Source organism: Aureobasidium namibiae, assembly GCF_000721765.1.
Source record: "Aureobasidium namibiae CBS 147.97 unplaced genomic scaffold scaffold_12, whole genome shotgun sequence".
Taxonomy (NCBI): domain Eukaryota; kingdom Fungi; phylum Ascomycota; class Dothideomycetes; order Dothideales; family Saccotheciaceae; genus Aureobasidium; species Aureobasidium namibiae.
Window position 1 is genome coordinate 741,767 of NW_013581197.1, and position 21,507 is coordinate 763,273.

Consider the following 21,507-nt stretch of genomic DNA (forward strand, 5'->3'; position numbering starts at 1 on the left):
GGCATCCGGCATCTTCTTCGTCGAGGTCGAAAGATATGCGATTGCCTTCTTTTGAAAGAAAGAGGTAACTCGATGGGGCTTATTCTTGATGCGAGGAGTTCACCAAACACTTTGGGTCTGTGTAGGGTGGCTGTTGTCGCGTCTCACTGCGCTCGCTGCCACGCCTCTGCTCGGTCAAACGTGCCAGATTCCTTTACACAACACACACAAATCGTTCTACATGATGATGAAAAGGTATAGAGTCAAGCACTGAGATTTCCACTTCGTCACCCTTCATTGGGGCGAGGCTGGTCCATTGATGCTACATTTCCTACGACGGTATCTGACAGAACGATTTGATGTATTCCTCTTTTTCCCATATACACTGCAAGATCCTAGAAAGAAATGAAAAATGAATGAACATGTTCTTGCACAATCAGCTGTCCATCATATCGCGTGTAATCTTGCCCATAGTATCTCTTGCTTGCAGTCACGAAGGTGCAGCTTACAGCCAGAGCTCTGTCATGCTATCATCGAAGTGCTGGCAGAGAGGAACCCATCTACACGCGCCGAGCAGTCCAACACTTCCGTCGTCTCTATCATGTTTCATGTAATAGAGACCACCAGGCTCTTGACGTGCATTCACGCAGCGACTGCTATCATCTAGCTATCCTCCGAACACGAGAGCTAACTTCAGCCATGGCGGTCGGTGACCGGACGTCATTCATCGCTGGTCGACTATTGTTCGATATTGATTTCCAATACGAGCCATCGCCGGCTAGGGAGGCAGTATGCTCACGAAGCGGTGGTTGAGAGGAGAAAGCAGACGCCGGCAAAGCATTATCTAGTCTCACAGGCAAGACAAGAGCCAAAACACGGACAAAGAAGAGACTCTGAAGAGAAAGAAGTAGATGCATACATCTCTATCAAACTGCAAATGGACAATCGCTTTGGAGAACAGAAGAAAATATATAAACAACAATGATCCTCTACTTTTCATGTTTGGTAAGACCGAAGCCATCATCTAAGTAGGCCTAGGACTTCCAAAGCCCAGTCCTCCAGAAGAAGCAGGTCTCTCCTGTGTTGGCGACATCATGGCGAAACTGCCACTACGGCTACCATGCATGCCTCCCTCCTGTGCCTCTCGCTCCAAGAAGTCAGACCAGAGTTCTGCGAGCGACTCTTTGCTTCCTCCTTGGTGATTGTCAAAGCTGGCGTCTGATAATGAGGGTGTTGATGGTGTGCGACGGAAAGGCGATAGAGGAATTTTGAGCATCGAGTTGGAGGCACCTGGTCGTGCTAATCCGGCTTGTTCTCTTTGTTCTGCTCAAAGTGTTAGTGTCGGTGCTAGTGGTGGTTCCAGATGATGTGGACGAGAACATACCTTCGCTCCAACCAAGTAGTGCAGCAATCAATTGCAAAACCTGGAATTTCTTCGGATCGCTGCGATCCAATATCAAGAAATGCAGGAAATGGTTGGTCACGATATGACGATCCACGTTGTCCTCGGGCTTGCCGCGTTTCAAGAATCGCAAAGCCTTCGTGAGGTGGTCGTTGAGAATGACCGCTTCATGCCGTAGTTTCCCGATCAGCAAGTTTTTCTCCTTGACCTCTTTTTCAAATGGCAGAGCATGCTCGAGCTCCTTCCGTATCTTCTCAAGTTCCTCTGCTGATGCCGCAGCCGAGGACTTTGCCTCCTCGGTCTGAGCACGCAAGGCGTCGAGTTGAGCTTGTGAGGTCTCGACCATTTCGCGCAGCTCCTTCTTGCGAGCGTCTTGAATGTCTTGCAGGGCTCGCTGCAGCGAGTCGACAGTCGAGTTTTGTGTGTCTCTTTCACTGGCAGCTCGGTCGTATGCTTCTCTTTGAGCATTGAGTTGCTCTTCGATCTCAGCTACACGCTCACCCAGTGATTCACGCAGGGACCTCTCTTCCATGGCGAGAACTTCCCAATCCTGCATGGCTTGTCGAGCGTTCTCAAACTCTTCACGAGCATATGCTTCCCTGCTGATCAATTCATCGCGCTCCTTGACCCAATTCGACTGGCTGACGTTGGTACGGCTCCGAAGCGATTCAATCTCGCTTTCATGTTCCTTGCGTTGGGATTCGAGCTGGTCAATGGTGGCTTGGAGCTCCTCTTTACTTTCGCGAGCGGATTTGCTCTCCTCTTGTAGGTCCTCGATTTCGGCGCGAGCTTTTGAGAGTTCTTCGGCATCGGCTTTTAGACGTTCTCCCAGTTGCGACTTGATAGTGTTGACCTTGCCCAGGAGTGTGCGATACGCGCTCTCAGCGTTCTCTTTGCCTTTTTGAATCTCTTGTAGCTGTGTTCTGAGCCTTTCAACTTCTTCTCCGTCCGAGCTCCGCTTTCCGACTTGTGCTTCTTGGGCTTGTCTCTTGAGCTCCTCAACCTCCTTTTGGTGTTCTTCACGCAGGGAGTCCAGCGACTTGCGTAGCTCTACGAGTTCGGCGTTCTCTGCAGTCGACTGTGCTTCGTGTGCTTCCTTGGTGAGACTATCGACTTGCTTCTGATATTCTGCTGTTCTAGACTCGAGAGATTGGCGGAGTTCGGCAATTTCTAAATTATCCCTAGTCGTCTGGGCAGCCTCGGCTTGCTTCTTTAGGTCCTGGATCTCGGCTGTGTGCTTCTCCTGCATAGACAAGATGGACTGACGCAGCTGAGCGACTTCTGCGTTGTCTCTATCGATCTGTGCTTGTTGTGCTTGATCCTTGAGATGTTGCGTTTCCTGCTGGTGACTCTTCTGCATGGACTCGATCGAAGCGCGCAACTCGGCGACTGCCGCGTTGTCCTTGGTGGCTTGGGTATCTTCGGCTTGCTTGTTGAGTTTGTCGAGTTCTTGCTGGTGCCTGTCCTGCGTGTCTTGTAGAGATTTGCGCAGGTTTTGGAGTTCAGCATCGTGTTTGGCAGCCTTGTCATCCTCAATTTGCGATTTCTTGTTTTCCGACTCTTTCGCGTGCTGGTCTTGGATAGATTCAAGCGATCTGCGCAATTCGGCCAGTTCCTCACGTAGCGAATCACGCTCCTTGACTATGGCGTCCAGGCTCGCAGGTGTTTCGGATTTGACATGGCTGTCTGTCTGAGGTATCGGCGGATCTGAGGTCGAGTGTGTAGTCTGCTGGGAGCCATTGAGAGGCAGAGGCTGTGGAGTGGTTGGTTCATCAAGGCCGGCTACCGACTGCTTCCGGCTTGCTGTGTCGTCGTCGTCGGCATCATCGTCAGGGTCGTCGTGAGCGCCGTTAAGGTCTGGCCCGTCTGTCGAAGACTTTGTCTTGTCATTGGACTTCTTCTTGTTCTTTCTCTTCTTCTTGGAAGCTGCAACGTGGCCGCGTCAGCGTTGTGTGGTCAGTCGGAAGGAACAAGATGGACCTACCCGATTTTGACGCTGCATCGGCATTCGAAACAGCAGACATATTCGGAACACGAGAGCGGATATGATTGAATGTCTACAGAGTCGCGATTGACAAGGCAGTCTAGCCACGAGCACGAGCAGGGGCTCCGTACTTCCCCACACTTTCCCACGCCGCTTCCCGATCCCGCAGCCATCGACTCTGTCCCACTTTATCCACCACACTCGTTTCATCTGCGACAACCATCGTCTTGTCAGCTTGCCACTCTCAGACACTGGCGACCAGCTTCCCGGAGTTCTGTTGAACCTGTTTCTGGAGCCAAGAGTGTGTCAAGATCGGCCTTGGTCTCATGTCCTGCAGCCATCCCTCAAGCCACCATCACCATTCCCGCCATTCCGTATGGCCGATTCTCTCTTGCTGATCCATGAACCCCTCCCATAAGCCACTCAATCGCGGGGAAGTCAACAACGATGCCAAATACTACATCCCAATCACGGACTAGCTGAGAGCTTATGTCTGCCTCTGCCTATTGGATTGCACACATTACCTAGATGGACGGCACCCCGCATTTGGTCCAGACTCGATGACCATTGGTATATAGACCTCTTTCTGTGCTGGTAGGGTTCTGAGCAATTTCCTTCATCATCCATCATGTCTACCACTGTACTCGTCGATCGTACCTCCAACTTGACCGTCCACGAGGCCCCTAACAAGGACTCTAACAACCTCAAGAAAGAGGACCTCTCAGACCGAAACTATATCCGCTGGGATGCTGAAGGTGTAGAGAAGATCCCACATGACGAAGAGGATGATATCAATGCCGTTGCCGACCAGATCAATCTGATTCAGAAAGCCCAATGGAACGTCCATCGCCATTGCTACAGCGGTACCCACGCTCGTACGCATGGAATTGTCAAGGGCTCCTTCATCGTTGACGACAGCCTACCCAAGCATCTCAAGCAAGGCGAGCTCTTCTCAAAGGGCGGAGAGTTTCCCATCGTCGCAAGATACAGCACTGAGCCCGGTGACCCAGGCCTCGATGTATGTTCGCCTCTCTTCCTACTCGTAATCACCATCTAATGCCTTCATAGGACCGCATCCCTGTCCCTCGCGGCTTCGCCATGAAGCTGTTCGGCGTCGAGGGAGACATGTACGAGAACTATCCAACTCAAGACATTGAGTTCAACAGCACTCCGGCCCTCGACCTTGCCACGGCCAAAGTCACCAGAGAAATCATCGACTTGCGCATCAAGTACGGTCACGACCAGGATGAGCTCCGCAAACACCTCGAGAAACGTGACGATACAGAGTTGCAAACTGCTCGCGACAAGGTCCGAAACACCCACCTTGAAAGCACTCGCCAGTACTCGCAGACCGCCTATCGCTTTGGCGACTATGTCATGAAGTACTGCCTAGTGCCGTCCAGCGAGACACAACGCAAGCTCTACGACGAGACTATCCGCCCGGAACACGGATCAGATATCCTCCACCGCTGGCTCCAAACCTTTCATGCCACACATGACGCAGAGTATCTCTTCCAAGTCCAGCTATGTGAGAACCTGGAAGATCAACCCGTCGAGTACGCCGGTAAAGTTTGGGATCCTGAAAAGTACCCCTGGCAGACTGTGGCCACGGTCAAGATCCCCAAGCAAGAGAGTTTCGACTTTGAGAGAAAGACCTTCTGGGAAGATCACATGAGAGTTGACCCTTGGCATGGCTTGAAGGCCTACCAGCCTCTGGGCGGACCCAACAGATTGAGAAGGGTGGTGTATCCTGCATCGAGTAAGCTGCGCCGTAAGATGAATGGCCGCAAAGAGGTTCATGTCACCAGTGTGGATGATATACCCAATTGAGGCAAACAAGGCTCTCGATTACACCGCCATGTATAACGAATGTATGTTGTTTCTATAGTTTTATGCGTTTGTGACTTGAAGCCTGCTTCCGTCCCTGATTTATTCTCACAAGACACTCTTCATAGTCAGTGCCCTTTACTGCAACATCGTTTCGCAATTTTGAAGACGCTCATGCAGTGTGGTCAGACCCTGCAGCCTCCTGACCCTCAAAACTCCCCCACGCGACCTCTTACTTCCCGCTGCGCTCCACTCTTGACATCAACCGTTCTATACAACTTTCTTTGATGTCTCCTTCAACAAGCAAAAAAAGCCATGGTGGTGCAGTGGTCAGCACACCCAATCCTGGTAACCCTTACATTCTCTCGAATTTCGCTCGTTTGCCTTGATACACTCTCTCAGGGGTCGGGAGGTCGTTGGTTCGAATCCAACTCACGGTGTTTGTTTCTTTTTGCTTTTGTGTATCAATCGTGCGATATAGGGATGCTTGCGTATCTTTTGCCTGTTTTGCATTTATGCGAATATTTTTGTTTCTATCGAACAAGCGATCGGAACAGAGGGAAATGACTCGTCTCTCTCTCTACCTTGATCACTCGATCACACTTTCATGGCCCCGCCAACAAAAGATACCATCCATGAACATGAACATGATCAGTTCTCGAGCGACAGAAACATTTAGATGAAGCAAGTTAAAGAGTGAAGAGGCAATATATATCAACAACTCCCATGTGGAGAAGAGTTTGATGAGTATCAAGCTGGAGATATTAGTTTGGGAGGATGCCAGAGAGACTGCGACTTACGTGCGGCCATCAGCATACGAAAACATTATCTATAAGACTATTAGAAGCATCTGAGGGGATAAAGAGAGAGAGAGAGAGAGACCAAGAGAATGACAAAGGGTGGGATACTGATAAGGTTCGATATGGTAGTTCAATTCATGGACTAACAGACAGCTAACTAAGAGAGGAGCGCGAGGCGCGACTCGGTGTCATGGTGCGCGAGAGCAGGTCTTGGCGGTCCTCGGCTACATCCGAGGACCACGGTTCGAGTCTGTCCAGAACCGTGTTAGGATGGTATACAGACTTATAGAGCATAGAGTATCAAAAAAAAGGACGCAGTAAATTTAGTAAACTAAGACAAATGACTTTAATACTTGAAATCACTAATCCAGAAAGTCTGACACTGTCTAGCGCCAAAGATCTGGTAACCCCTTCCTTGAGCATTTCCCTGCGCACAAGTCTTCCAAAACTGTCTCTCGCACCAGTATTGGGGAATCCATACATTACTGTTTGAGTTGATTCTGCCATCATTCCAGCAAGGAGGGGCAGCACTGACGGTAACCTTGTTGCGGCCACCGTCAAAGGAGACACCGATGGAGGCATCGGCGCTGGGCATGTGCAAGTTCTTCTTGCACAGGGCGTCGATGGCGTTGACGATGCGCCAGTCCTTCTTCAGGCAGGAGAACTTGTAGATTGTCCAGTCCCATTCGGATTCTGCGACTGCGGGGACGGCGAAGAGAAGGGTGCAGAGGGCTGCGATAAGGATGGTGAGGCCAGTGATGCGGACCATTGTTGCGGTTGTTTTTAACGAATCAATCGTACTGCAGACGATTGATGAGAACAGATGATTTGTGATGTGATTGTTGGAGAAGAAAGCGTGTGTTACTAGAAGAGGAATCGATTTGATGAACGGGTGTTCGGCATCTATTTATCAATGATATTTGTGCTCGATATGTTTCCGGTAGACAAAGAGCTTCAATGCTGAATGTTATTGAGGACTCGATGTGGCAGTATTGCTCAGACATCTCTTTGATCAGAGACAAGAGCGCCTTTCAAAGAGAAAGAGAGGTTTCGTATGGAGAGATGTCTCTAGGGAAGTGGCAGAACAGCATGACATGCAAGAGATTGAGATGGCAGGCCCGATGGTTCTGGACCAACACAACATTTGGGGGATCGTGTTACACGTTAACATACCAATACCTTACAAAGCTCATCATCTTCTGCGACGTCTGGGATTGACACTGCCGTCTAGTCGTCGCATCTTATTGGTAGCGCCTTCCGGCAGCCGATGGTCGTACGTGTCAAAGGCACCATCCGGGCATGGCCTTCAATGTGGCTATCTGAACAAGCCTCTGGTACATCTTGAGACGCTGCAAGCGTACACTTCTCCAGTCGATAGCTCGATGTAATGGGCTTCTCTTGCCATGGTTGTGGTTGCTATTCACTCCCCAAAGCAGCAGACGTCGTTTACACCCGGCAGATGCCGCATATCAGCACAGACCACCTGCAGTCAAGCATAAAACTCTTCCTTGCCTTGCCATCCTCCTTGAACCCATCAAGTTGATGGCCTCCATACCCTTATAACCCCCTTATTCCGTGGGAGTTCGTATATTCTCGTGAGGCCAATAGGAATGCGTACATAAGCGCCACTCAATAATCTTGTCTTTTTGGTTATAAATCTACAGAATGACGGGTTCGCTTGTGGCTTACATCTCTTTTGCTTTGAACCTACTGTTTCTTTGCGTTTGATTGAGCGCGGATGCAAGATTCTGCTGTAGAGCACATGATTGCCTGTCTCAAGACCTGGCGACCGCAAGTGTTGATCTGAACATTGCGTACTGTGCACCTGACGAGTGCACTCGCTAAGGGGACTACGTTGACTCTCGTCTTGTCAGTATCGGTGTTGCAACAGATCCAGTCGGGCCCACGTCTGCATCTCTTCTATGATTTCTGTCATGCGTGGTCACGCTTATCCATCATCACATTTCATTGAAGGATGACTCGGTAATACAGTGTTGGCGGTATCTCTCGTCCAGACACCGATCGGTGGTATCTTTGCGTCAATCGGGTTCTGTATTCTTTGTTCTTGACCTCGACACGGGGAGTTCAAAATTGATGTCAGTGACAGCCCTGGAGCAAGTTCATCACGCACATGAGCCAAGTAATCGTAATCATCACATCTCAAGTGAAACGATAACACGATGATGGATGAAAGTCGGATGAGCTCAGTTCTAATGCCTGCAGCGACTGGCCTCAAATATGTATCTTGATACTATCGAAAGTGCACAAAATCAAGCGACAAAGGGTTATTGTGTAAATCAATATACATTCACAGCACCGACTCGACAAGACTATAACCGGACAACGCAACTCCAAAACACGTGTCTGGCACATTAACGTATGTGAGCACTCGACGAGGATCTTGGAGGAGCAGGAGTTCGTTTGACGACCGGCGGGGGAGGTGGCAATGGCCACACAGGAGTTCCATCCTGCCAGATGAAATCTGCAGTCTCGGTAGCCCACCAATTTGCTTCTCCCTCGTACAAGACTTCGTCATGTTCAGGCGGGAAGACGCCCAGGTCAGTGAACTCAGCAGCTCTCTCATGACCCCAAGCGTGTAGGTACGGTTTGGCTTTGTAAGTTCGTCTGATCTTTTCCTTCTCAGCTGCTTGGAGAGCGGGTTCCTTGTCCGGATTTTGTATCTTGGGTGGTGGAGGTACCGCGGCGCGGATTTTTTGCTGGTTGAGGAACCATGCATCACTGCCGAATGTGTCCATGCCTTTGAAAATTACACTTGCAGTTTCGTTTGTCCTCGCTCCATCTATCCACGCTAAGATGTCTTGAGGCGACATACGTTGTGATGGAAAGTGGCGCAAGCACCAGGCAACCATGTGCTTCAGTTGAACCGAGTAATTTTGTTGCGCGGCCAGCCAGTAGGTGTAATTGCCTATCTCTGGTTCCAAGTCTTCAGGTGCAATGTTAGGGTTGAATTTATAGTTGATATCGCCAAAGGTCTCCGGAAGCAACTCCATCATCAGCTCGAGCACTCGCCCAATCTGCCACACGTTCGTACATGTTCCGCGTAGATTTGCCATTTCTGGTTCCATTTCATGCGACATCTCTGGAGCTAAATAGCCTGGACTATAAGTGAAGCGCAGGCTATCCTGTAGATTTTTAGGGTCGGTCTGATTGGTAAGGCAACCTCCTCCAAGATCCGCAACATGGGGTCGTGGGTAGATGGGGAAAGCGGATGTCCTATCGGGTTGAGCGAGTAGTATATTTCCTGGTTTTATATCAAACACCACAATCACGTCTGAGTCGGTCCTGTGGGGACGTAGCCGTGCTTGCTCTTCCAACTGGACAGCAGCCTTCATAAGACATTCGAGAGTGTGCCAGATAAATGGCTCCGGTATGGCGACCGCCTTTTCGACGTGGGCGTCAATGAGCTTTTGGAGATCTCCGTAATCGTAGAATGGCATAAACAAGCGCCAGTGGTTGTAATGCTTTGCATAAGGTGTTCCCCAGAGCTTCCTTGCGTAACCATAGAGCTGAGAGCAGTAAATCTCTTCGTTGACATCGGGCACAGTCATCAGACCTTGTAGATACGCTTCGTTTAAAAACCTAAGTTCAGGTGCTGCACGACCAATCTCGTTTGTAGGATCCGCACCGAAGTCGTGGCCCTTGTTCTTGAGTTGCCGATAGATGTCCCTATAGAGACCTTGCTCGGCGGTCGGTTCCCAAACTCCCTCGAAAGCGTCTTTGATGACAACGTGAGCAATAGCTTTCAGAGTTGAGTTGTCCACCAAAGTCCAGAGCGTGGCCAGGCCATAGGACCCAGACCCGACTCCGTATCCGCCAATCCATCGTGTGTTCGGCAGCGGATCCGGTAGCTTTCTGAGTCTTTCCAGATTCGAGCCATCCCTACGTACCTCAGCTTTTTGTCTGTCGTTTAATAATCTCGACATATTTTTCAACGAGAGAATCGTGCCTTGCTAATGGCGATGGAGGGGTGATGCCAGAGCAGCAGAGGTTAGAGTGACAGGTGAATCCTCTTGCTCGGAGGAGGATGATCAACAGCTGTTTATTTCTGCCAGCATCAGCATATTTACCGAGTTTGTCCAAGTCATTTTCTGCATCCGGTGACCAATTTCCTTTGAAGTCGGACAAAGTTGGTAGGCCGACAAGGAACTTCGAAATTGTTGGCGAGTTCGAATGAACAAAGAAAAAGCATCGTCTGACCGTAAATTGAAACGCCATCAACCGTCGGATCGAGAACTTTGACAAAGGGGGCTATCGTGCTTTTATGCTTGGTGTAGTCTGTAGATCGTTGCAACCATCCTTCGAATAAGAGAAGCGCTGCTAGAGTGGGCTGATGTCAAGCTTTGGTTCTGGATGTGACGCATGTAGCTGTAGAAATGCACAGTAGTGTCAAGAGACAGGATAGTGTCCATCAAGACGGAACAACGTGTCCGCTCTCCTTGTGCCCGTCCCATTCGAAAGAGACTATGTCATCCGGGTATAGCTAGCTGTAAGAATGCATGGTTGGGTCAAGGGACAGCAGAGTGTCCATGCAAAAGAGACATCTTGTGCGCTCTCTTCAGATAACGCTCTGTTTCAAAGACACATTTTGCCTTTCAATGGCGAGGATGTCCTTCTCGGCCTTGGGACAAAGGGAGTGGAATGCATCTCGACAGCAGCAAAACAAAACGATGATCACGCCAGGGAAGATGGAAGTCACGCGCGACCGAAGCTTCCCCCAAATCCTTCTTTCCAAATCAAGATTTTTACCACCCACAGCAAAACAGATCATTAATGCCAAAGAGACACCAAAAGAAGGATTTCAGCACCGATCAACAGAACAGAACAAAGAATGATCACGCCAGGGGTCGAACCTGGAATCTCTTGATTCGTAGTCAAGCGCCTTGCCATTGGGCCACGCAACCAATTTATGGGTGAGCCATTGATAAGATCTGTATATACAGCCTCACACGCTGACCGCGCGTGCGGATTGCGGCGATAAGGCGGGGCTTGGCATAGCTCGCCGCAAAAGATGAAGCCCGCAGGAAAAATGTCTCTGAGTGAGCCAGACCAGATCACGACACACAAACTCGATAGCCAAATATGGCAGCAACTCTCGTCCAATCGCTCAAATCGGAGCCGTATACCTTCCTCCAACCGCCAACGACGTTACACACATCATCGCTCGATTTTCTCAAGCAGACACTTGATCCGATCGCAAAATCCATCGCCGAGACACAGCAACAACGCTTGCAAGAAGTTCGCAAGAAGAGAAAGCGCGGTCAGAACGACGAAGCCGATGACATTCTGCGCCTGAAGAAAGTCCATGTCGACGGGTTCGCTGTCGAGCAAGTCTGGGAACAAGCAAGGCGCATCATCGACGCCGCCAGGAAAGAGGCTCAGCGCAACTTCGACGAGCTTGCAGAGAAGTACGCCATCGACGACTCTGAAGGCGAGAGCGAGGATCAGGATGGTGAAGACCTGTCAGAAGCTGGTGAGAGTGACATTGGCGAGGAGGGAGTGGACTACGAAATCGAAGGCGAAGAGGAAGATGACGATGAGGACATGGAAGTAGACGGCGAGGTCGATGACTACGAGGAGTCCGACATCGAGGCCGACGACGATGTCGAAATGGGCAGTGAAGACGGTTCCGAGGCAGAGAGCGAGGAAGCAGCCGAGTACGTGCCCGACCCGCACGGCCTGAACGACGGCTTCTTTTCCATCGACGACTTCAACAAACAATCAGAGTTCCTCGAACAAGCCGACGCTCGCGGAGACAACGACTTTGAAGACGACGACGAGGAGGGTATTGACTGGGGCTCCAACCCTCTTGGAGCTAGCACCACAATCGCAAAAGCAGCACAGAACGACGATGATGAATCGGACGACGAAGATGGCCCGACGTTCGGCAATGTCGACCTGAATGCACCCGAAGGTTTCAGTGACAACGAGGAGGAAGTTGAAGAAGGAGAGATGGACGGCATGGGCTCGCTCTCAAACACAAACGAAGTCAAATACGCCGACTTCTTCGCCCCTCCTGCCAAAAAGGTCCGAAAGAATAAGAAGGGCCGCCCGAACCCTCACAACTTCCCTGCCAAACAAGCCTCCCCAAGTGGCGCCGACGAACCCGCAGAGAATGAGGAAGAGATGGAGCGTACCATGGAGAAGGTCCACCGCGATCTATTCGACGATGTGACCGATGATGAGGAGGATGAGGAGAACCTTGACCCAGCCGACCCTCGCTCTCGTCGTTCAGCACACGAGCGTCGCCAGGCCGCTCTCACCGAGGAGATTCGACGCCTGGAAGCTGCCAATGTTGCAAAGAGAGATTGGACTCTGTCTGGTGAGGCTCGTGCTGCCGATCGGCCCATCAACTCACTGCTCGAAGAGGACCTCGAGTTTGAACGCGTCGGAAAGCCCGTACCAGTCATCACCGCCGAAATCAGCGAGAGTCTGGAAGAGCTTATCAAGCGTCGCATTCTGGCAGAAGACTTCCAAGATATCATTCGCCGTCGCCCCGACGATCTGGCTACTGGCAACTCAAGCAGACGCGGGCGTCTCGACTTTGAGCTTGACGACAGCAAAAGCAAGAAGTCTCTTGCCGAGATGTACGAGGAGGAGCACCTCAAGGCCACCGACCCAAACTACGTCGATGCAAAGGACGAGAAGACACAAAAGGAGCAGCAGGAGATCGACGCCCTATGGCGCGACATCAGCAACAAGCTCGACAGTCTCAGCTCATGGCACTTCAAGCCCAAGGGTCCCGCTACACAACTCGACATCCGTGTCGACGCACCCGTCGTACGTCTCGAGGATGCCCGTCCCACTGCTGGTGCAGAGGCTGCTGCTGCCTCACAACTCGCACCACAAGAGATCTACAAGGCAGGCGAGGCGGCCGAGAAGGCAGAGGCCGAGCTTGCCACCCGTGGCGGCCTGGTTGTCAACCGCGAAGAGATGAGCAGAGAAGACCGCAAGCGTCGCCGCAGACGCGACAAGGAGCGCGAGAAGAAGTCGCTGGCCAACGTCGATCCCTCAAAGAAGGAGAGCAAGAAGACAAAGGAGAGAAAGGGCATCATCAGCGACCTCAAGAAGGGTGGTGTCAAGGTCATTGGCAACAAGGGACAGATCACAGATGTCTCGGGTGCTGCTGTCAAGGATGCCAAAGCTCCTTCTGCTGGTGGTTCTTACAAGTTGTAAGATGCATTTTGTTGTACAACCTCCATTCTTGTTCTTGTTTATCATTGCTCAATACCATATTTCTTTATCTTCCGTCATCTGTTATTTATACTCCGAGTATAGCACCTGCAAACTCATCTGAGTGTCTGCTACGTGCTAGAGTCTGTGACTCCCATCCTCTCATGTAGAACAATATCCACGCCATCACAAGGCACAAATGACTCCCAGACCAAAGATGAATCCAGAGAAAAATGAATTCAGAAAAAGCTTAGAATATTCCGCTTGTCGGAGGAGACTGTGTTGCTTCTTGCAGTTATTGTCCAATACCACAGCTACGTAAGTGGCTTCGTCACAGGAGACAGGGCTGCTAACCCAGTCAAGCAAAACGACGGAATGCCAGTCGACAAGCACATTTTGGATATCGTGAAGTTACGCGTGGACGTGTAGATTAAAAGGATGGCCACTGCTCAGAACTAGCGTGGGTCTCAATATTAAATCTTTCACCTTCGAAATCTGCCGAGTTCGGTTGTGTTATCGCCATGATATTGCAAACGGAGTACAACTCATTTTTGTGTTCGGCGAAAAATAGTAGGAGTTGAGATGGTGATAGAAGGAAGGAAGGAGGTTGTTCTTATCTTATCAATCTAACCTCATCTCTACGCCAAGCCTTCTGCACGGCGAGGACTTCTCCTTCCACGTGCGTTTGCGGGACTTGTGTGACCAACTGGTTTCTTCCTGATATTGCCCTGGTACACAGGTGACTCGTCTCACTGACGACCGTTATGAAATACGGTAGCATGTCTGCTGTGTTGCATATTACCAAGCCTGCGTCTAGCATGTATTAGCGACGATCACCAACCACCCATAAATTAGTCAGTATGGGTGGGTCAAGCGTGAGGTCAGGTCTGCCGCAGCACGCATATGTCTCCTTAGACCCCTCGCTCCTGTCTCTTCACCTCCCAAATCACGCGTTCCACAACTGCCGATCACAAACTATATATTCATCCCAGCTCGTTGAGCAAACGCCATAGTCAACACCTTCTGATACGCGAGCTTGAAGGGCGAGCAATCGTACGATCAACAGTCAGGAGAGTATATCACCTTCATCCTTGACTGGGCCCCCAAATTTCCGGACCAGACAAAACCTCTATGGACGCCAGGACTATGATGCTAGAGCAGTCTCTACAGCGACAAATTGCGCTCAACGAGGATCTGAAACCGACACCTCGGGAGAAGGATCATCAGCTGGCAGATTGTCAAGACCTCAAGACAGGTCTGGAAGGGTACATGTTTGAGGGATATAGATATGTGTACACATATCTTCATGTCGTAAGATTGATAGATACGTCCAAAATGATCAGTTCGAGTACTCATCAATCACGCTGACAGGTTTGACGAACTTGCCCAAAGGCTTGTACTCAAGGTCTGTCAGTCCAAATGCCGCCGGCCCTCCGATCTCAATAGCTCGTGCTGTCGACGTCCACTTATCACTGGCGGTGATACCAATAACAGTAACCAACAAACCATACCGATATTCAGGGGTACCAATAGCTTCGCCAGACTGAGCATCAACCACAGAAATCAGATCCGGCACTATAGCCAGCACTTCATCACTGCCATCATCCTTGGCCTTGAACGCGGCGATGTTCTCATTCTTGAAGGGAATCTTGATGCGACCTTCAAATTCTGCCGGGGACCCAGACTCATTTGCCTCTATGATGACTTCGCCATAGACGTGGCCGTTGCGCAATGTGCGGTCTACGCCGATAACTTTGCCTTTGAAGATGACTTTTGCGGCCTCGGGGCCACCAACTTCATCGATGATGCTTTCGGCCACGGTTTCGATGCGATTGCGTTGGCGGGCTGTTGCAACTGCTCGACCGATACGCCATGCGAGAGAGATTGTGTGTTCGACGGCCCAGCGTTTGGTCTCTGCTCCGGTGACTGGTCCTTCTGCGCAACCAACGTGAGAGCCTATACGATGTCAGCATGATTGACTGCCGAGATGAGGTTTGAGTAGGGCCCACCCATCTGAGAGAGAGCAGCCCTGATAATGCGCTCTACAGCTAGATCGGATACTGCGGTCGGCATATACAGCAAGTTGCCATTTCCGTCCGCGGTGGCGATAGGACAGAACACGCATGGACGCTCGTTGAACACGACGGGTGTAGTTTGCCACTTCGTCGGGTACGCCCTGCCCATCCAATCGCCGTCTGTTGCCATCATCAGCGAAAGTCATGTGGTATTGATCAACATATGACCTACCAACTGTAGGCAAGTTCATATTAGAACTTGCTCCCAGTATCATGCCTTGCAATCCATTTCCACCACCAATCTCGAGGGCGATCATTGCAGTGGCTTTCCTATCGCACATTTCGTATAGTCCACGCTGAGCATCCATCATTCTGTGACAGTCAGCGTTATCATCAGCAAGAAACACCATAGAACTTACTCGTCGCCCGGAAGCTTCTCGATTCCCACTGTCGGTGAGCCTGCTCCGCCGCCACAGCCAACTTGATCGTCATCTTTCAGGTCGTGAGGATTGATAACCCTGATCACACCTCCCTCCCGCAAGATACTTCTCATGCGAAGCATGTGCGAGTATGGACTTCCGCCTCCTCCAGTACCCAAGATGTAGCAACCAGTTGACATCCACTCGAGGTCTGTTTCGGAGATATACCAAACTCGATCTATCACTTTCGGCTTGTAAGTTGCTATGTCAACAGGTTCAACCGCAACATGCTTCTTGGTGTCAGCACCATCATGCCGTGGCTTGTTACCATTCTTTTCGTAAACACCCATATCGTTCTCGTCCGAGAGCTCTTCGTCTGTAGCTGCTTTCATCTCGTTGGCACGAACGTAGTCAAACTCTCCAGCTGCTCTGATTATGAACCTGCTCTTGTTCGCGATGTACTACACCAATTTGTCAGCTCTAGGATTTGATACATCTCGGGCAGCACTTACTGGTAGTGGTAGTGTCTCGACCTCAACGATCCTCACCGAGTCCTCTGCCGCTCCAGACTCGATCGCTTTCTGTACCGCTTCGCTCGAAATTTCCTCCACCAAATCTGCAACACTCTTTGACTCGGTAGATTTGACGGTATCAATCACAGCGCTGACTCTTGCAATTGCAGCTCCGATTGCGTTGGCTACTCCAGAGTATTCTGGCTTGATCACACGGCTTGCTCCGATCAATTCGTCGGGTGCTACGATTGCTCCACCGCCTACCAATAGCACAGGCAAGTCTTCTGGTGATGTCTTCATGGTGTCAACAACCATCTCGAGCATCGTCTTCACAGTCGCCTTGAAAGATGAGATGCCACTGTGCGACAGGTGTTGTACCTTGTTCCGGTCGCCTATGTCAATTTTCTTATCTCCGGCAATCGTATAGTCGGTGCTCGTGGGGACATTTCCATCAAAAACGAGAGCCTCTGTTTGGATCTTGTAGCCTACGCTATCGGGGCCGACCGTGGTTTTGTCAGCGTCCTCTCGTACAACGGAACCACCACCGAGGCCGATGCTCTTGACATCTGGGCAGGAGAAGTTCATGCGAACGCCAGCAAACTCCGAGTAAGCTGCTGCTTGTCTAGGGAAGCCATTGGCAAGTAGCAAGCCGACATCAGTTGTTGTCCCACCTGTACCGTGTGAGTATACTACTGATGTGAAGCAGAGCAAGACTTACCAATGTCGACAACCATCATTGCTTCATTTGTCCCACCCTGGGCCAGGTATGCGGCACCTCTCATGCTGTTCGTTGGTCCACTGGAGAATGTCCTGATAGGCAGTCGCGATGCCATCTCGCCACTCAGAATCGTTCCATCATTCTGACTGAGGAACACGGGACATGTCAATCCCAGACGTTCGATAGGTTCTTGGAAGGAGCGAATGGTTTTCCTTGCGAAAGGCAAGATCGAAGCATTTAAGATGGCGGCATTTTCGCGCTCCAGAAACCCAAGATTCGCAACTTCTTTCGACAGTACAACATTGCATCCAGGCAAGATGTCGTTGATGATCTGTGCAGCTCTTTCTTCCTGATGATGGGTTGCATCGATTGGACTGAAGACTCCGATGACCACGATACTTGTGATGCTCTTTTGCTTGATTATGTTGCACTGGTCTTGAATCTCCTGGACATCAATATCGGCGATCAGATTGCCATCGACTGCGACATGTCAGAAGAGGGATAGAACACGATCAGCGGTGATTTACCTTCGAGACCCCCCTTGACTAAGGCATAGTGACCAAGAATCAGGTCCTTCATGTCTACTGGCCAGTCAATGCAAGGCAAAGCATGTTTGCCGAAAGGTCCACATAGTCGGATCACGGCTACTCGGGCAAGTCTTGCGGCATCTCTCTCTACCACTGCATTGACGAAATGCTGAATCAATTCAGCGATTATTCAACTCACTTGGGATGATACACATACTGTGGTGCCAATTGTTACAGAGGCGACGTCAGAGGGATTGACCTTAGCCTGCTCAAACATAGAAGTCAAGGCATCACTGATACCTGAGCTCGGATTTGTGGTTGTAGGTGATTTGTGCCTATTGTACAAGTCAGCAAGCGTCGTAGTATATAGATCATTTATCGTCTCCACTTACCATGCTACGATACCTTTGCCAGGTTCTGATGCTTTTGTGGGATCCAAGATGACTCCATCGGTATTAGTACTGTGAGTTGGTCGGTTAGCCAAGATTCGGGTTATCATCCTGCTCGACGTACCCGCCAACGTCAACACCAATCCTGAGTACTCTGTGCATCTTCTATGATCACGTTGATTGTCGGGGAATATTAAACAGATACCATTTGAACATTTGTGAGGAATGGTTGGGTTTAACCACAATGCATTGAGCTGATGCTCGGCGGAGGGGCCCCGATAGCGGCTCCTTCGCTTGGCAGCAGCGAGCGGCCAACACCTTCCACCAGAAAATGATGCTCGGTATCAGTCGCAATTGTCGTTATCAGTATCGCGAAGTAGTAGTGGTGTTTGAGATGGTCGTACTTCCCCTCAACAGACTCGTTATCTGACATGTTGTTGGCTCCGCATTTGATATCCCGGCGAAAGTCCACCGATAGGCAAGCTCATCAGCTACCCTGTCTGTTGGCCTATCTAGATAATAGTGTGATTACTCCTCCACTACAATACGTACTGCCTACGATGGATGCAATACTGATACCCCACGCTCGTATATATCGTGCTTCTCCTTGAAAGACATGATCGCTTCATTACGGACACTGATCATGAGTGGCTTACGACTGCGAACACTCAAGGAGAAGATACAGCTCCAAGGTGATGGAAACGAGCATGAGCAGGTTGACTCATGGTCCAACCGTGATCTCATTCCTCTACCACCCTCGAGACGGACTTGGGGCTGGTTCCACTACTTTGGGTATTGGACGCTGAACTCTCTGAATATCTCGAACTGGCAAACTCCAAACACCTTCTTGTGTAAGATCTTCCGTCGTGTTACTGTGACAGTTGGCTGAATTTGAACGTTAGCTTATGGACTCTCTGTGGGCCAGAGTATGATGGTGATTGTGGTTGGTAAGCTGCTGGTCACCTTCTTCTCCACACTCATTGCCTGGTGTGGACTTCGTTGGCATATTGGCTTCACTGTCCAGAATCGCTTCACTTGGGGTCTTCGTGGAAGCTATATCCCTTTGATGCAGAGGGTTCTTTTGAACTTCATCTGGTGTGCCATCCAGTGTAAGTAACCCGCTTCCACCTCAGGGCCCTATGGATACTAACGTGATGTAGGTTGGAATGGTGGAAGACTAGTCGCGGTGTGCATCACAGCTATCTGGCCGTCCTTTGCCAAGATGCATAACACCCTTCCTTCATCGATGCCTACCACGACCTACCAGTTCATCGCGTTCGTGCTCTTCTGGATTTTCTCAGTACCGTTCCTGTTCGTCCGTCCAGAAAAGTTCCGTTTGCCCTTTTTGGTCACATCCATCTACTGTGGCCTCGGTATGCTCAGTATGATGATCTGGTCTCTGTCCGTAGCGAAGGGTGTAGGCCCACTCTGGACAACGGGACAGCACATTCCCGAGACCTCGTCTTGGAACCTTCATTGGCTTGAGATGAAAGGCATCAACCAGATTATCGGTGGCATTGCGGCTGGTATAACCAATGGCTCAGACTTTTCTCGATACGCACGAGCACCTAAGCACTACGTCCTAGGGACTGTTCTATCAGCATGGGTCACTGGCGTCCTTGTCAGCTTGGTCGGACTTGTGGTGACAGCAGCGTGCCAAAAGATATACGGCGAAGTCTACTGGAACCCTCCGGACCTTCTCATGCGCATGATGGACAGCGGCGAAGGCTCATCCAAAGCCAGAGCAGGCGTCTTCTTTCTCGCTGCCGGTTTCGCTCTAACTGGCATGTTCGAGAACGTCTGTGGAAATGCTGTCGCAGGAGGTATTGACCTTGCTGGCCTCTTTCCTCGCTACCTCGACATTCGCAGGGGCGCCATTCTGACCTTTGTGGCTGTTTGGGTGTGCCAGCCATGGCAACTTGTCAACAAAGCAGCTACTTTTGTCAGCGTGTTGAGCTCTTTCTCTGTCTTTCTGTCGCCAATCATGGGCGTCATGGTAGTTGACTTTTACCTCCTGCGCAAAGGGAGAATACAGCTCAGCCATCTTTACAGGACCAGAGATACTGCATACTGGTATCACAAAGGCGTTAATTGGCGCGCTATACCTGCATGGATCTGCGGGTGGGCGCCCACGATCGGCGGCCTTGTGGTTACTGTGGGAGGTACGTCGAGCCCTCCTCGAAGCTTGGTCAAGCTGTACTATATGGCATTCCTTGTGGGGTTTTTTGTGAGCGGCACGGTCTTCCTTTTGCTCAACCTCGCCTTTCCATGCACAGGGCTGGGTGAGTACGAGAAGGTGGATGTCTATGAGACTTTTACACCTCGCGAAGCTGCCAACCTTGAAGTCGTGACAGCCAGTGAACCGCAGGTGCTGGATGGAGTTGAATCTGACCCAGTCGACAACAAGATGGAATCCGGTACGGTTGTCGAGAAATCTTTGTGAGACGCTGATTGACATTGTCGAGCGCGAAATCTGATTTTAGATTGTCCAGCATGCACAATGACATGTGAGGTGACCACAGTCAAGAAGCTTTCGGGTGTTGAATCGATAGAACATGCGGGACGTTGACCCAAGAGTGCGTCAATGCGGTACTAGTCAGCTATCGTGCTTTGCCGAAATTTCCCAATGGTTCGTGACATGCGACCTGATGGCGACTCGGGAGTTCCAAGCACGAGGGCGCTCATCGTATGCATATCTTTCCCTGTGGAGAAAGCGACTATCGATCTTGGAAGATTGGACATAACAGCTTGTGGAGACATACTCCGTACTCGTGGTTGGATTTGACGTGTGAAGCTTGTAACGAGGCTGGCTGGCTTCCCGCAAGCACATAACGAACCAAACTGCAGAAGAGTACAGCATTCGTGTGATGTGAACGAGTCTCAGAATGCACAAGCCATCTATAGCGGGTGGAAGAAACAAGGAAGCCAAATTGTTTCCAGAAGCAACCACGTTCTATGCGGCAGAGACAAGTGACTTGCCAGCGAAGGAGGTGGTCTCGGACACACGTGGTTGGACCCACGTTGCCGCCCGCCGAGCAAAGAGAGTTACGGACGTACAGGGAGTGGCCGTAACTATTGGCTTCTGGAAGCGCCATCTCGCAGCTCGGCAGCGAGCAATTTCTTCGATAGAACAAAGAGTGACGGTGATGGCCAAAGGTGAATTGCAGCTGAAAAGTACTCGTGGGATGATGTCAGCAGCTCTGAGAAGAAGCAAGTAGATGGCGATAAGGGGTGACACGTGTCTAGATAAAACAGCCTAGAAGACTGAGAGAATTACAGCAATATGGCCTTTATCTCTGGGAGCGACGAGTGGACACAGCACAGACATGAGGCAACATAGAGTGGCACGGGGAGAGATGGCCAGGTAAAATTGCTCGAGTGTCGAAAGGGATGCGGGCAAGATTCCGTTTAGATTGGCGAAGGGAGTTTTTGGCTAGGGCGGTTCTAGAGGGGAAGACAGTTGGGATGGGTAGACCGCGGTTGTCTCCGCCGGCGGAGAGCGAGGCCCCCCCGAATGGATTTATTGGACTCAGAATCTCAGATGTGGGACTCTCGTTGGCAGCAGGAATTGAATGCAAAGTGACAGCTGGGATGCTTGAGATGGATGCGGTGGCCGATGAGAGAGAGCAAAGGGATTGATTATCAGAATGTATAGTGCAAGCGAATTGTTGACAAGACGCAAATAACGATTGGCATTCTCCTCTAGGCAGCCAATCACGAGGCGAATGGAGAGGCAAAGGGAGG

The 21,507-nt window shown here is 50.6% G+C and overlaps 7 protein-coding genes across 7 annotated transcripts; 3 read left to right on the forward strand and 4 right to left on the reverse strand.

Annotated features, from left to right (window-relative positions):
- Positions 1-1,003: 1,003 nt before the first annotated feature.
- M436DRAFT_50663 (putative Golgi matrix protein) lies at positions 1,004-3,053 on the reverse strand (the record flags this gene model as incomplete). Its single annotated transcript, XM_013570431.1, has 3 exons — positions 1,004-1,305; positions 1,364-2,367; positions 2,941-3,053. Coding segments are annotated over 3 exons (1,419 nt in total), but the record flags the coding sequence as incomplete, so codon positions are not given.
- Positions 3,054-3,993: 940 nt separating this feature from the next.
- M436DRAFT_83434 (heme-dependent catalase) lies at positions 3,994-5,195 on the forward strand (the record flags this gene model as incomplete). The annotated part of the gene is made up of 2 exons (XM_013570609.1): positions 3,994-4,383; positions 4,434-5,195. The coding sequence occupies 2 exons, from the start codon at positions 3,994-3,996 to the stop codon at positions 5,193-5,195; spliced, it is 1,152 nt and encodes a 383-aa protein (XP_013426063.1).
- Positions 5,196-6,338: 1,143 nt separating this feature from the next.
- M436DRAFT_50140 (uncharacterized protein) lies at positions 6,339-6,761 on the reverse strand (the record flags this gene model as incomplete). The annotated part of the gene is made up of 1 exon (XM_013570339.1): positions 6,339-6,761. One exon carries the CDS (start codon positions 6,759-6,761, stop codon positions 6,339-6,341), a length of 423 nt encoding a protein of 140 aa, XP_013425793.1.
- Positions 6,762-8,364: 1,603 nt separating this feature from the next.
- On the reverse strand, positions 8,365-9,936 carry M436DRAFT_65306 (uncharacterized protein; the record flags this gene model as incomplete). The annotated part of the gene is made up of 1 exon (XM_013570497.1): positions 8,365-9,936. The coding sequence occupies one exon, from the start codon at positions 9,934-9,936 to the stop codon at positions 8,365-8,367; it is 1,572 nt and encodes a 523-aa protein (XP_013425951.1).
- Positions 9,937-11,104: 1,168 nt separating this feature from the next.
- M436DRAFT_16533 (Mpp10 protein) lies at positions 11,105-13,150 on the forward strand (the record flags this gene model as incomplete). Its single annotated transcript, XM_013570303.1, has 1 exon — positions 11,105-13,150. A coding segment is annotated over one exon (2,046 nt), but the record flags the coding sequence as incomplete, so codon positions are not given.
- Positions 13,151-14,522: 1,372 nt separating this feature from the next.
- On the reverse strand, positions 14,523-17,925 carry M436DRAFT_65308 (DUF917-domain-containing protein; the record flags this gene model as incomplete). Its single annotated transcript, XM_013570498.1, has 10 exons — positions 14,523-15,139; positions 15,193-15,378; positions 15,431-15,570; positions 15,618-16,078; positions 16,130-16,800; positions 16,848-17,327; positions 17,375-17,543; positions 17,592-17,709; positions 17,767-17,835; positions 17,888-17,925. The coding sequence occupies 10 exons, from the start codon at positions 17,923-17,925 to the stop codon at positions 14,523-14,525; spliced, it is 2,949 nt and encodes a 982-aa protein (XP_013425952.1).
- A 481-nt stretch (positions 17,926-18,406) lies between these two features.
- Positions 18,407-20,206, forward strand: M436DRAFT_50669 (NCS1 nucleoside transporter family protein-like protein; the record flags this gene model as incomplete). The annotated part of the gene is made up of 3 exons (XM_013570433.1): positions 18,407-18,614; positions 18,666-18,872; positions 18,924-20,206. 3 exons carry the CDS (start codon positions 18,407-18,409, stop codon positions 20,204-20,206), a joined length of 1,698 nt encoding a protein of 565 aa, XP_013425887.1.
- Between the last annotated feature and the right edge of the window lie 1,301 nt (positions 20,207-21,507).